The sequence below is a fragment of the Argentina silus genome (assembly GCF_951799395.1).
Source record: "Argentina silus genome assembly, chromosome: 4".
Lineage (NCBI taxonomy): Eukaryota > Metazoa > Chordata > Actinopteri > Argentiniformes > Argentinidae > Argentina > Argentina silus.
In genome coordinates, this window is record NC_139658.1 from 5,331,833 (window position 1) to 5,346,258 (window position 14,426).

General features: G+C 41.1%; 1 protein-coding gene across 5 annotated transcripts in view; it reads right to left on the bottom strand.

Moving 5' to 3' along the window:
• The window catches only part of cadpsb (Ca2+-dependent activator protein for secretion b), a gene marked incomplete at its 5' end in the record, with an annotated part of 65,131 nt that extends 53,535 nt beyond the window's left edge, over window positions 1-11,596 (bottom strand). For all 5 annotated transcript variants that reach the window (XM_083668768.1, XM_083668767.1, XM_083668764.1 and 2 more), the window contains one exon: window positions 11,258-11,596. In XM_083668768.1, the coding sequence (XP_083524894.1) occupies window positions 11,258-11,596 (339 nt within the window). The remainder of the gene's footprint in view (window positions 1-11,257) is intronic.
• Window positions 11,597-14,426: the final 2,830 nt, after the last annotated feature.

Below are 14,426 nucleotides of genomic sequence, written 5' to 3' on the forward strand. Positions count from 1 at the left end.
CACACACACACACACACACCATGTATGAACTAGTCGTTCCTATTCACACCAGCTGTTCCTATTCTCACTTGTCTCTATATTTAGTTATTGTTAGTTCATTTTGCATCTGCATGTCTACCACATGTCAGTCATCATCTGCTTACGTAAAACCAATCACATGTACCTACAAGTAGAGTCAGTGAATTAATCATGCAATTACATGTATCCACCAAGAAATAACCAGAAATGCTTTGTACTGTAGATAATGCCATGTTGTCATGAGGCAGAAGAGTTCAGTGCCAAATCTTCATGAATTTGAGTAATCAGTATCAATCATCACTATGCCTATTACATCATCTTTATTCAGTAACCAATAGGCCAGAGTACACAAAGGAAGAGAAAATGATCACATTTCCAATAATCAATAACCAATGATCACATTTCGGCCAACCTGGTAACCTATTCTGTAAAATGGGACATCACGAAAACCAACCCCTGTATTATTGTAATATAAAATGAGAGTGATATTATCCTAAGTGGTCATTGTACAGAGATATTGTGCTTGGTGAAGGCCATTTCACAATATTGTTTTATGCTCTGGATGTGGTGAGAAAGTATGTCTTCTTGTCATACAAAGCTAATTTCAGCCCAGGCTAGGGATAACAGATGACACCACCGGCCCATATCAGAGTAAACAAAAAACTGGAGGTAGCTAGCTGCTGCTTAGTGACAGACAGAGACACACACACACACACACACACACACACACACACACACACACACACACTCTCTCTCAGTAGTCGAAAACAAACACACACAGAGACCACACACAAACACAGACATCCAGACCCATCCACAAACATATACTAGTTGTCTGAGTAAATAAGAGGATGCAGGGTGAGTTAGTAAACAATCAGGTGCTGTACTGTATGTACGCAGTATCCTGTTTGTCTGATACAGGTTCAGCAAACAGTGCAGGCGGAAAATGTGAAAACTGCCCATGTCACAACCTCTTCCCACCAGGCTCTATGCCCAACTCTAGAGTTGTGAGACTGCTCTATGAAGAAGGACACCATGTTCAGCTCCCCTTTCCTCTCTCATCTCACCCTCCTCTCCCTTCCCTCAGCCCAGATTCAGATTGCCCACAAAGCTGCTGCTAGTCAGGGCTGGTTCCACTTTGAGCTTGTTCAATCACTGAGCAGAAAATATGCCCCCACTCTCTCACTCTGTCCAGCATAGTGTGGCTAAGCCAGACCCCCATAGTAGTTTTCACCAGGATAGGTTTTGGCTACAGTATGCTTAGCCTCCATGTTGGCTCTCAATCGATGGCAAGAATAAACAACCATATTGGCATTACTATATTGGCATATACAGGACTTCCAGAGCAACACAGACTGTTATTCGGATCTTGAGACTTGAATGGCGGATGATATCTGTGGCTTAGGCAGTAGCAGGGGGCTGATGTAGGGGGATTAGAGCCCCCATTGGCATGCTGCTGCAGTACAGCAGGGCACAGAGCTCACTGTGCATGGGCGCCTTTGGCACAAACTCTCTCTGATGGTGCATTACATTCAACAAGCATCCAAGAAACACCCTATTTTCTCTCCTCTCCTGGGGACCTCTCTTTCTCACTTTCTTTCTGTCTTTCTCTTTCTCTCTATCCCCTCTTTCTATTTCTCTCTCTCTGTTCTCTGTCTAACCACCAAAGATGAGCAAGGGGGGAAAAGAGAAAGACATACTGAAAAGAAGCATCAGAGAGAGAGAGAGAGAGAGAGAGAGAGAGAGAGAGAGAGAGAGAGAAAAAAAAGCATACATCTCAAAATATGAATCCATTCTGGTGTCAATCTATGAGTACTAATACCGTAGATGTCAACTGAGGTTTCAGCCAAATGCAGGCTTGCATTTTAAGTCTTCATCTGAGACAGATCATGTTGCACAAATAAGGCTTAGAACAAAAACAAAAAAACAGTCATATGCATTATTGGATCAGTAATACAAACATGTGAAACATTATCTGGATTAAGTGAAAGTAAACAGGCAGGAGAAGAGAAACGAGAAAAACAGAAGCATAGAAATACTGAAAATGAATGAGGAGTCTCTAGAGACAGATCTCATTTCAGTGACAGTGATAGTGATCGAAGCAGGGACCTTGAGAACACTGTTTACCCCCCCCCCCTAAGGAAGATGGAAGGTCACACAGAGTGATTGGGGTTGGATGGTTAGATGGAGGTGAGCGGTGAAATGGTTCTGTTTTAAAGGGGTTGTAGAAGGGGTGGGGGCGGTGTGGTGTGATGATAACCAACGTGATAAAAGGGTTGGAGTGAATGGGCCTGTACCTGTACCTCACCCAGCCCCTGGAGGACTGTAGCTCTGCTCTACGCTGGTGTTGTTGTCCCATTATGCTTCAGGGAAGGAAGGGGTGGAGAGGATGGGAGGAGGGGAGGAGGGGAGTGAGGTAAGAGGGGTACATCTGAGGATTGTGGTAATGATCCCACTATAGCTCATGAGCTCATGCTTCTGTGTCTCTCTGTGTCTCCACTGGGATCACTCCAATCACTACCCCTGTTCTCTGTCTTACCCCACTCTTTGTCTCATCCCTCTCTGTAAATCTCTCTCTTCTCTCAGGACCTCATCCCATCACACCATAGAAATACCGGGATTGCTTTTGAGAGAACATTAGGGATGTTGTGTAGGTTTTATCGAATATCATTGCTTTTTCAATGTTTGAATTTCACATAAGACTAGTAATCTGTTCAGCAATGTAGATACTGAAGATGAACACCACTTTGTAGTTTTTATGAACATATGTAAAGTAAGGTGATTCATAGCACAAGCTACAAAGCTGAAAAGCAAAGCATGTGAGAACACTTCATTTAACTCACTCTCTAAACACATTTAATTAATGGGCTTTGCTTGTTAAATCAAATTACAGCCCTCCAATGCTGAGGCCTCTATTCTCCAGGAGACAGGAGGTCTTGTTTTGTGCTTCGTATGTGCTTTCCAGCTCACTGAGGGCCACTTCACTGTTTAACGTCTCTATTCTGGGGGTGAACGAAAACTGTAGGCGGTTACCATTAATCTCTCCTCTAATTGAGCTGTCCATTTTGGGAAGGCGGAAGTGTACAAGGTTTAATAAGCTCAGTGAAGCCACAAAAATGTAACATTGGTTTGTCTCTAATTAACGAAGTACAGTGGTCTACACCTTACTGTCATGAATAATGGCAGCCTACTTTAGCCTTATAAAACAGAGCAGCAGGAGCAGCATAACTGTGACAGCGTGAGAGGCACATCCACAGAAATATGAACACACACAGACACACACTTATACTGTACACACTGACTCTTACACATGACATTATGCACACAGGATATCACAGAAATAAAGTGCAGGCACACTATCACACACTACCATGTCCAAACATGTTAACACAAAACAGCTAACACTCCTTAATTGCCCATTTCTGTACAACACAAACGCACACACCCTTCCTATTCATATCCCTGTCTTTGAAAACATAACAGCATTGAGAAATGTTCTATGTATATGATATGAGCATTGTGTGCTACAGCCTTATTCACAATGCCTGAAATGTCCACTCTGCAAAGGCAGTTGTCAGAGTGCAAACATGCTCCTGGCCTTTTTATAATCGAGATCAGATGGTCTTTCACTATCAACTTGCAGAAGAGGAACAGAATGTTTACCATGTAAGAGCTTAATCATTTTCTTTTTTTTTTTATTATTGCATATAAAGGGCCCAGGTACTATGTGGCCTGCCTCTACTCAACTCTATGCTTTAGTTGTGGATCAATCAAATGATTAATCACCATTTATCATCACACACCCGTTCCCAGCAGTCTTATGTTCTCTGCATGGTGCCTGGTGAACAATACATACAGTACTTACTGTAGCATTATGCATTATTAAAGAATAGATAGTGAGGAAAACTATGGCGGGGCCTCCAGCTTCAACAGCTGTAATTGAACTCCTGTGTACGAATCTATCCTAAATTGCAATGCCAGTGAACAATATTGTGTATTACAATATACCGTGCCTAATCTAACTACAGTATATGTTTCTGAAGGGGGTGTACAGTCCTTGTGAACTGTCTCTTTCAGTCTTGCAAGTTGTCTCTAGGTCAAGACATTGGAGCTTGGGTGTATAGGTAGACCTTGTTTGAATCTGGTCGAGGCTGGATCCTGTTTGTGGACTTCAGCTCTGCATTTAACACTATCGCCCCAGCTCTTCTCCAGGATAAGCTATCCCAGCTGAGCGTGCCTGAGCCCACCTGCAGGTGGATCACTGACTTTCTGACAGACAGGAAGCAGCTGGTACGGCTGGGCAAGCTTGTCTCGGAGCCCTGGACCATCAGCACCGGAGCCCCACAAGGCTGTGTGCTCTCTCCTCTACTCTTCTCCCTCTACACCAACAGCTGCACCTCTAGCCACCCTTCTGTCAAACTCCTGAAGTTCGCGGATGACACTACCCTCATTGGATTAATCTCCAACGGTGATGAGGCCGCCTACAGGGAGGAAGTTGACAGCCTGGCTTCCTGGTGCAGCCAGAACTACTTGGAGCTGAACGCCCTAAAAACTGTAGAGATGGTAGTAGACTTCAGGAGAAGCCCAGCCCCAACCGCCCCCCTCATCATGTGTGACTCCCCAGTTAACATTGTGGAGTCATTCAGATTCCTGGGGACAATAATTTCAAAGGACCTCAGGTGGGCGGAGAACATCACCTCCACCATCAAGAAGGCCCAGCAGAGGATGTTCTTCCTACGGCAGCTGAAGAAATTCAACATGCCGCAGAAAGTGATGCTTGAGTTCTACACGGCCATCATTGAGTCCATCCTCAGCTCATCAATCACCGTCTGGTTTGCTGCCTCCACTGCCAAGGACAAAGGCAGATTGCAGCGGATCATTCGGTCAGCCGAGAAGGTCATCGGCTGCAACCTGCCATCTCTCCTGGACCTGTTCCACTCCAGGACCAGTAAGAGAGCAGGAAATATCATCGCTGATCCTTCCCATCCTGGTCATCACCTCTTCCAGAGACTTCCATCCGGCAAAAGGTTTCCGGTCAATCAAGACTAAAACATTGCACCACCTGAACAGTTTCTTCCCCATGGCAGTGGGGCTCACAACCAAGCCCCCTGCCTCTCTCTGACCCCCCCCCCCACCCTGTCATACAAACAACACACTGACAGTGTAATTTATACTGTAATTTATATATATTTATATTTAAAATTATTCTAATTTATAGTGTACATGCCCCACAGCCATTTCATAGCCTATTGTGCCTACAAGATGTATTGTTCTGCTGCTCTTTTTTGTAAATTTGTAAATTTGTTATTTTTGTTAATACGTAAATTTCTTGTCAATATTTGCTATTTGTTTTTTATGTCCACGCACCAACCTCACCAAGTCAATTTCTTGTATGTGCAAATATACTTGGCCAAATAAAAGAATTCTGATTCTGATTCTGATTCTGTCTTATGCTTCATTGTGCTTCTTTGTTGTCTGGGTGGAGCTGCCTTGGGGCTGCAGGGTACAACAGATTCATCTGGAGGGGGAGCTGTGTCTTCCAGACAAGATTCCCTTGCAGATCGGGGCTATTTAAAATTCTACTGCACCTCTTTCCTTCATTATTGCCTTTATACACTGTGGGCCCCAATTTGCATGTGCAAAGATTGGTAAAATTTGAGTAATGTCGGCCATCTTTACCTTAATACCTTCAAATATACGTAATGAGAAATAATCCATTGGGAGTTTTGAATACTGCGTCTAGTGTTCTAGTGTTATGCAATGCATTTTGACATGCAATGCAATTTTCAGACTGTTTACAAAAACTGTGTAATTGTGATTGTGAATAATTACAGTTTTCTCAAAACCAGTATTAAAATCAAGCTGCAATAAGAATCATGCTGTAGAGTATTCTGAGTTGTACGGTATTGTTTTGCTCTGCTCAGCACTATTTGATGAAGCAAATTGGGGCCCTGTATCGTTCATCTGACCCTGTCTTTCATGTGCTTAATGAACTGGGGCAGTCCACTTCAGTTATCTTGTTATATTAATATAGCATTAATCCTCTGAATCGTACCTGTAATAAGACTCTCCTCACCACTCCCTCTCTCCATCTAACTCACAGAACCTTATGTAATGTTCTTTTCTCAACTTTCTGTCACACTAAGACCCCTCATTTATTGTCTTTCAATACCAATCCAATGTAGCCCTCCCCTTATTCCCTCTGAATCCTGACAGTTACAGTATATTGCTACCTTCTCTATTCCTGTCTAGCATCATCATTATTGTGAACTGTTATAATGACAAAGTAACACTCCTCCTAACTACCATATCCCAATTTGCTGTGACACTGTTGCAGTACCTAGGCTTGTTAAATTAGGCTTAAATTGATATATATTGTTAAAATCATATTGACTATGACCTATCATACAGTAGTTTCCCACCATCTCTGTTTCAGACTTCTGTACTGTCCTTACTTTAACTACCTCAAACCAGATTTTATCTTTACTGCCTCTCATATGTCTTTGTTTATACTAATCCCCAACATTCAATAACTGATTCTTCTTTAATCTTTACTACTGTTGTATCCTCAGATTTCAGTCTACACTGATCTTTATTGATTTTGATCCCGTTAGGAGAGTCCAGTTTATTTCATCCATCGTTTCAGCTGTTGACTCCATGGGGCACTTCACAAGTCCTTGCCAATTTCCCTGTATGTGCACAGCATCAGTTTGGATTTTATTGAAAAGAACTGAGGTGTTTTTATCCCTAACCCCATTTTAACCACTTATCTCATCTCACCTTCTGAGCTGCCCAACAATAGAGCTATCTGATGCCTCCATGTTACCATTGTGCATGTGAAAACCAACATCTACAAGAAGTGTTGGTCATTGGCACAATTGATACCGTACATATAGTAGCTGTAACTCTTTTCTATGACCTTCTCCTGCTTTACGCTCTCAAAAACTGAAGTTCTGTCAAACAGTTACAGTACTTGTCTTTTCCTTTTGTTTCTCTCTGGTTTCTTGTTGATTTGTGTTCTCTCTTTCCAGTGTCTACATTGATCCACCAAGAGGCAGCCAGCCCTTGTTCTAACACATTAGTTTTTTTACCTTCTTATCTTCTATTGTCTTTGAATGCCCCTGTCTGTTTTCTATTTCCTTTTCTCTGTTTTGTTTTCTTCATGACCCCTGAGCAATACATTTTGAGATCTGGGGAGGATTTAAACAGATATCTACAGTATAGACTCTCACTTTGAAACTTCACCTTCAAAAATCCCATATACAAACACACGGAGAGATAGCGATATAAACATGCACATTCTGTCACACAATAACAATCAAAGACTTAACCATACATTTCTGAAAGTCAGCGCATCTTCACAACATCAATCAATAATAGACCTGTGTGGACCAATCCGACAACAGGGGGGAAATAAAGTGAATTGCGAAGCTTGCTACTAGATTATAGGAATGCTAACTTCATCCATCTCTCAGTGCGCCACTGATTTGCATCTCAATCTGGCTCACAATGAAATCATCAGTCCTACGCAGCTCCCCTGTCCCTGTTCCCTAGCAGCCGTGGGGCATCAGAGGCACAGCAGAGGATCAGGCGTGGAGCAGGCCTGAAACACGCATCGAGCAGGCGTGGAGCAGCAGTGGGGCGCTGGGCATAGATGTAAGGGGGCTAATCTCATGATAGTCCTTTGTGGAGACTCACAAGCAGATGGGTTGATTGAGTCTTGTGCTCAATTTTGAGGAGTTAGTGTATGATCTATAACAGAGGTACTGTAGGCCTTGCACTGGGGACTCTCCCTACATTTATACACTCAGATACAAGTTGCTTTGCATTATTCACATTTCATATGAAGACAAACTCTAGAAAGCCCATGTCATAAAGATATCATAATGTCTCATTGACAAAAGTCCTCATACGCATACAGTGTACACAAATACAGGAAACATATGCATGTATTTAGGCCTGTGTTGTACATACTGTGTATGCACTTGCCTACACACTGAAACATGTTTAGTATTCAACAATAAAGAATAACTGACAGCAGCATTCACAATGTGCCCTCACCCTTAGCCGGGGAGAACAGAGCTTTCAGACGGGGAAATTATTTTTCATCGGACTCAGAAGGAAGTGACAGTCTGTAATTGCCCTATTGTGTTTGTCTTTCACAGGGTCAGAGCTCTGCACTTCAAGGAGCAGCGGTCCAACTTGAACACTCTGCTGCCCGGGCCTGTTTCACAGTGATAGCCCAGCCACTGCTGTTTGTGTGCCAGAGCTCCTAATAACGGATTATCGTGCAGCCGCTCCACAAGCTACACAGAGGGCTTTCAAGTCCTTTCATTACCGAAATGCTTTCATCGTATTCCTGTGACTAATCTGTAACAACCGAAAAGCTATAGGCTATATGTTATTTCTGAAGCCAACAATTATGAAGAATTGCTAAAGTGAGCTATTGGGGTTGCTTATCAGTGGGTTTCCACAGGAAATGTTATAGAACTACTGTATGGTTTCAGGAGAATGGGTCAAGCTCTATATCATAGTTTTTGAGAAGAATGAAACCAGTTATAGAAATGGTTTACTAGCTTCAAATATTACACAATATGTTTGATCATTGATCAATGTTCTTCATAGAGTCTATAGTCATAAAGTCCTATACAACTCACAACAATGGAACTAAGTTCAGCGTAATGGATCTCACTTTGTGCCAACAGTTAATACTAATAATTACTTTGTGCCAACAGTTAATACTAATGATTCTGACACCTAAACATTTCTCCACTATCCAGCTCACTCCACAAGTTTATGGCAATGAATGAGCTAACGCTTCCCATCAAGTTGCTCTATACCTGTGTAGTAACACTGTAATAACTTTACTTGCAATGTTGTACTGCCATGTTTTTAAATAGTGCTTCAATTATTTTTTAACAGAGGAGGAATATGTAACAGTCCTTTGTGTATTAATACAATTCTCTCCTCTCTATTATGGTGCAAAGCAATTACTAAAGGAAATGGGTCTGGCTGATCTGCTCCCAAACTCACAGTTAAGATGTAATATTAATTTCCCACTGTAACAACAATTGTAGGTCTACTACAGTAATATCTTCAAACTCTCTATGTCATGAGTGCAATATCTACACAGTAATATCTCTATGTCATGAGGGCAACAATTGTTATGTACATTAAGCCCCCCTTGACCTGTGGATGTAGCACCTCTACATGATGATATTGACATTGAGCTGTGTGTAATCTAATGGTTATACTATTCCTGTTAATCACGATTCATGTGCAGTACAGCTGCCTCTGTTAGCAGAGAATGTGCAATATACTGTACGGCTGTACTCCTTTATCATCTCTGTCAAGTGGGCTTCAAAGTGGCCTACATTCCCATCAGTGGCAGCACTGTATTGCTTACATTCAATACACTGCACAGAGATTACTTACATTACATACATTACAAGTATATTACATACATACATACATACATACATACATACATTACAATCCATACATTCAATGAATTGCATTGGTGATGTTAGGAGATGATGGTACAGTACATGTAAATATGGTAAATGCAAAGCATTCTAATGGAGGCACCAATGCATTATTCCCATGCTGACTGAGTCTTGGTACATGTGGAGAAGTGTCTGCCATTTAATGAACATAAACGTGTCTCTGTGCCCCACACTATCTCACAACACAGAGGCAATGTCTGACATAAGAACTACAGTTCTTAGCCAATTCGATGGCATCATTGCAACCCCCTCTAAAATTTGAAATATTACTGAAATGTGTACTGTATGTGAGATGATTTAAGACAAATTACATGCTAAATGGCATGATAAATGTAAAGTCATGTAAATAGTAGGTTTGTTGCAATGTTGTGTCATTCTTAATGGCACTACTCCACCATGACAGGCACAAATGACTGCATTAACAAAATACTGTATCTTATAGGCTGCTGTAGGCCCTACATTCGTTTATTATATTGCCCATTCCCTGCTAATCAAAGAGACCTTTGGGGCATGGGCCCTCATAGTTACATTAACATTATCGTTTTCCTACCAAATGTGAAAGCTCTCTTGGTCAGGTTTGACAGGGCAGCATGCACATTTTATGATAAACTAATCTGCCACGACTCTGCCTAAACTGTTACATGATCAGAGAAGCCTTGGAGGGCGACCTTGACACTCATTCACACGGAAAAGCAAACCGTAAAAGCCCAAACAGTTAGAATAGTTGCAATCTTTAGCCTACACATTATCGTGAATAATAACATTATAACTATGATTTATGTTTTCAACGATAGACTATAGTGCACATGTGAGCAAAAGGTTGTTTTCTTTAGACAACTTCCAACGGTGGTTGATAGGTGGCGGTCATTGCTGGAGAAGACTGACACCAGGACAATATGTTCGAAAATTCCTCTGTATTGAAAAGCGTGAAAATGTGTAGGCTACTTTTCGTGGATCAATTGTAGGCTACAATATTTAAATAAGTCATTAGCCTGTTTGGTCACGTGATCAAATAAAATAGTCTATGAACAGAATCATCATATTTTCAAAAAGGCCTAATGCTCTGTATTGTGATGTAGACTGAGAATTAATGATTTACACGATAAGGTGTTTGTAGGCCTACCGGAGTCGTGGTCGGACGTTTGCGTCTTACTATAAAAGTCACCTTGGGAAAATGAATCAATTTGATGGCGCAAATAGGCTAGTCAATTGCATGCATCCGCCAAGAGGAAAGCACACAGATACACTGCGAGTCACATGACTCTGGTCAGGTCTACAACGGCAATTGCTTAATTTCTTGTGATCATCGACCCCATCCGGATTATATTTACACTATATTGTGAATGAGGTGATCAACGATTAGGTTTGTGTCAAGGCCTGCAATTGATGTCAATATGAAACTGTGTATCGCTCCATCTTCGACCCAACTCAATCTGTATGGCTCTGCAGTGCTATGGTCCCCTTCCTATCTAGACCTTTGCAGAGCCTCATATCCTCACATTATGCTTGGGTGATTTCGGCCCAATTTACACTGATATTTTGAATGAAAGACAGTGTTTTGTGTTTGCGACAGACCTGCATGTCCATCTAATATGATAGTATGCCAATTGGGTGAGTGAATGGGATGCCATCTATTCTGGTCTGTTTTAGGTCATCCCTATGAGAGCCTCAGCGATGTAAAAGAAAGCTATTAATTGACATGTGGTGATGTATGTCGTTCCACGATGGCTTACCTTCTGTTGTCGCCTCGCCATATCCGTGGGCTGTTTTGCATTGAATGGGTAGGCGATGCACCGCATCACAAAAACATACAGTTGCAGCTTCTTTTTACGCTCCTCTTCCTCCCTCTGCAATTTCTCCACCTCCTCTTTTTCCTGCTCGCTGGCAGCCGATGGGCTCGGGCTGGTTGGGCGAGCGCTGCTGCGGCTGCTACTGGGCGCCAGTCCACCCGAGCTTTCGCTGGTCCTGCTTGGAGAGATGCGGGATCCGGCCTGCGGTGCCATCGCCTCTTTGCTTTCCTCCTCCACTATCCCGCCATCCGATTCCTCCTCGCTGGACGATGGATCTAACATCTTGCTTCAGAGAGGATAAAGCCCTGCAGGAGATCTAATCTCAGAAACGGTCAAATGGATAAGAATTAGGCTACTCGTACGAAATTTAACCGGAATGTACTTGCATTCGAATTCAATTGAATCCTGAAATAGAAGGATAGCCTAATTTGCTGAGGTTCTCTGAAGGATGCAGAAATTCGACGGATGCTTGTAGAGACCTTGTGATGCTGCACGCATAGACACAGCAATCTCCGCCTGCACCGAGGACTCGTCGATGGTTACGTGTTTTCTGTATTTCAACTCGCCAGTCACCGTCGCGGATGTGCGAGTAGGGGTGGGAGAGGGGGAGAGTGAGAGGGAGGGGCGCGAATGACTGAAAGCGGCTCCTTCAATGAAAAGCGCCAGCGATGGCCTCTTCCTGCCTGGCAGACGGAACTGAGGGACGCAGGCGCGAGGAGCTGGCCGTGGTGCTGAATCTATTCGCTGGCGCCTTGAAGGGGGGCAAACTCATTGACTTTGAGCGAATGTCGATTATTGACCTCTGTTTTTTACAGCGCTGTATCATGCAACTCAGAATAAATTGTTAGACATGGATCCTTAATTGTTTCATAAATTTAGCGTAGGCATACTTGTAATGGAAAGAAAACATAGTGGGGACCGGGGACGTTTACATGCAATTATGAATGACGGTAAAGAAGCTAAATTAATGAATCATGTAATTGTACAGTTTACACACTTTGGATACATCTGATTGACCCAATAAAACAAAATAAATCAATTAAAAATACTTTAAAACATTCTAAATTAAGATTTGCATAATGTGGATATGAAACTAACCAATCAAGATCATAAAGTTGATTATTCAGGGACCAGTTTTAACAACTATATTACACCAAGTCTATCAAATATATGTGAGTAAATAATAAATGCATTAGAGTGTCAGGTTTACTATCACCAACGGTTTTGTTTTAAATCTCTACCAAACTTGTAATAAGACAGTTGGTTGGATGTATATGTGTGAAATGCACCTCCCTTACTTTGCTTGAAATGTAGTACTTAAAGGGTAACATCAAAGCTTTTTGCCATTCTACATCTACCAAGTGAGAATTCCAAAATAATTTCCCATGGGGTGTGACTTTCCTCTTTCTGTAGAATATGTCTCTAATATGTTTATTAGTACGTTTAGGACTATCAATACCATTAACTAAAAGTTTTGATATTACTCTTTGAGTATCAAGGAACCCCATATGACTTTTCATCAACATGGACAAACCAACTGGAATGGCTTTAGTTACAGAGTAATATTCTTTAAACGCAATAGGAAATGACTTGGTCGTCATAACGTTTTCATTACTCAGTATGTGGCCAGTGTTATCAAACTGATCGCTATAGTTATAATCTATACTGCTTTAGTTTTTATTCACACATTGTGACATTTGTTTGCAAATTTAAGAGCATTTATTCACACATCTTAAGCTATACTTACAAATCATTTTGCATGTATTAAAATATTGGTTTACAAATGTGGGTAGTAAATTATATTTGTGCTTTGTGTTTTTGTTTACATATCATGGTACACATTTGTGAGTTGTACTCTATTTATTTACAATAATATGGGCAGTAATCTATCTCCATAGTGTGTCAGGTCTATAAGGAGTTTCTATAATGTCTCAGAAATTAAGATAAAACTCAACTGACAGTCCAGCTACACCGGGAGATTTTCCTTTTTTCATTGAGTGCAAAGATTAAGAGACCTCACATTTTAAAATATCCTACTCACAGATTGATTTAAATTAATCTGTGACCATGGGGATGAATTTACTTAAATAATTAATAAAAGATTATAATCCTCAGCAATGAAATCTGAATTCTAAAGTTGTTCATAGAATGAACTGACATGTTGTACTATTTCAACAGGACTGGAGTTAACCTTGTAATTTATTTTGAGAGTAGAAAACATTTACCTTTTTCTAAAGCAAAAAAGTAACTTGTATTCTTTTATCCTTCCTCCAACCATTTTGCCCTTGAACGTACAAAGGCACCTTTGGCCGTAGCAATAAAAGCTGATCAAAACCCTGAGTTTATTTAAAGTTATTTATTCCTCTTCTGTATGTGTGCTTCCTCAACAAATCATTGAATTTATCATCTGGATTACTCATCTGGATTATTTAGTTTCCAATAGCCTCTGATGTTATTACTTTTTTCTTTAGATCCCACAAGACTTAATTATCTTGTGATCTGATAAAGGATCATGGGAGTGTGAGGTCTCTGACACATACAGTATTGTAAACAGGGAGGGGGTAAAGAAACCCTCTTGTTTGATAATCATCCCATCAGATGACCAATCAGTGATGATCTTCGTAGAGATGCACATTGCCAAATACATGCACAACAACACTAACGAGCCAATTAAAAGTAATTTATTATTTACAGTGCCATTAACAATGCACCAGTTCCTGTCCCTGCATGGTACAGGAGTTATATTCATTTCAGCTATCTAAATAAACAAATTCTAAAGTTAAACAGCATTGTATAATATTGACTACTTAACCCAATGATTAGCCCCTAGTATTCTTAAAGAACTATCAAACCAATTAACATACAAATAACATATTGGTATGACATGAAGATGGTAATGCTTTGTATACTGATTTGTGGGTGATAGATCAAAGGGGTAAAACACTACAAGAGCTGATTGAAAACTTTGTTCTTGGTTCAGACCACACAGCTGGACCCAGAGTATGGACTTGCTCTGCTGCCTGATATACCAAGTAAAAGATTCCTTAAACACAGAAGTTGTTACGGTACTTTATTTTCTTACAGTAGCTGTGTATAGAATATATTTGGACCA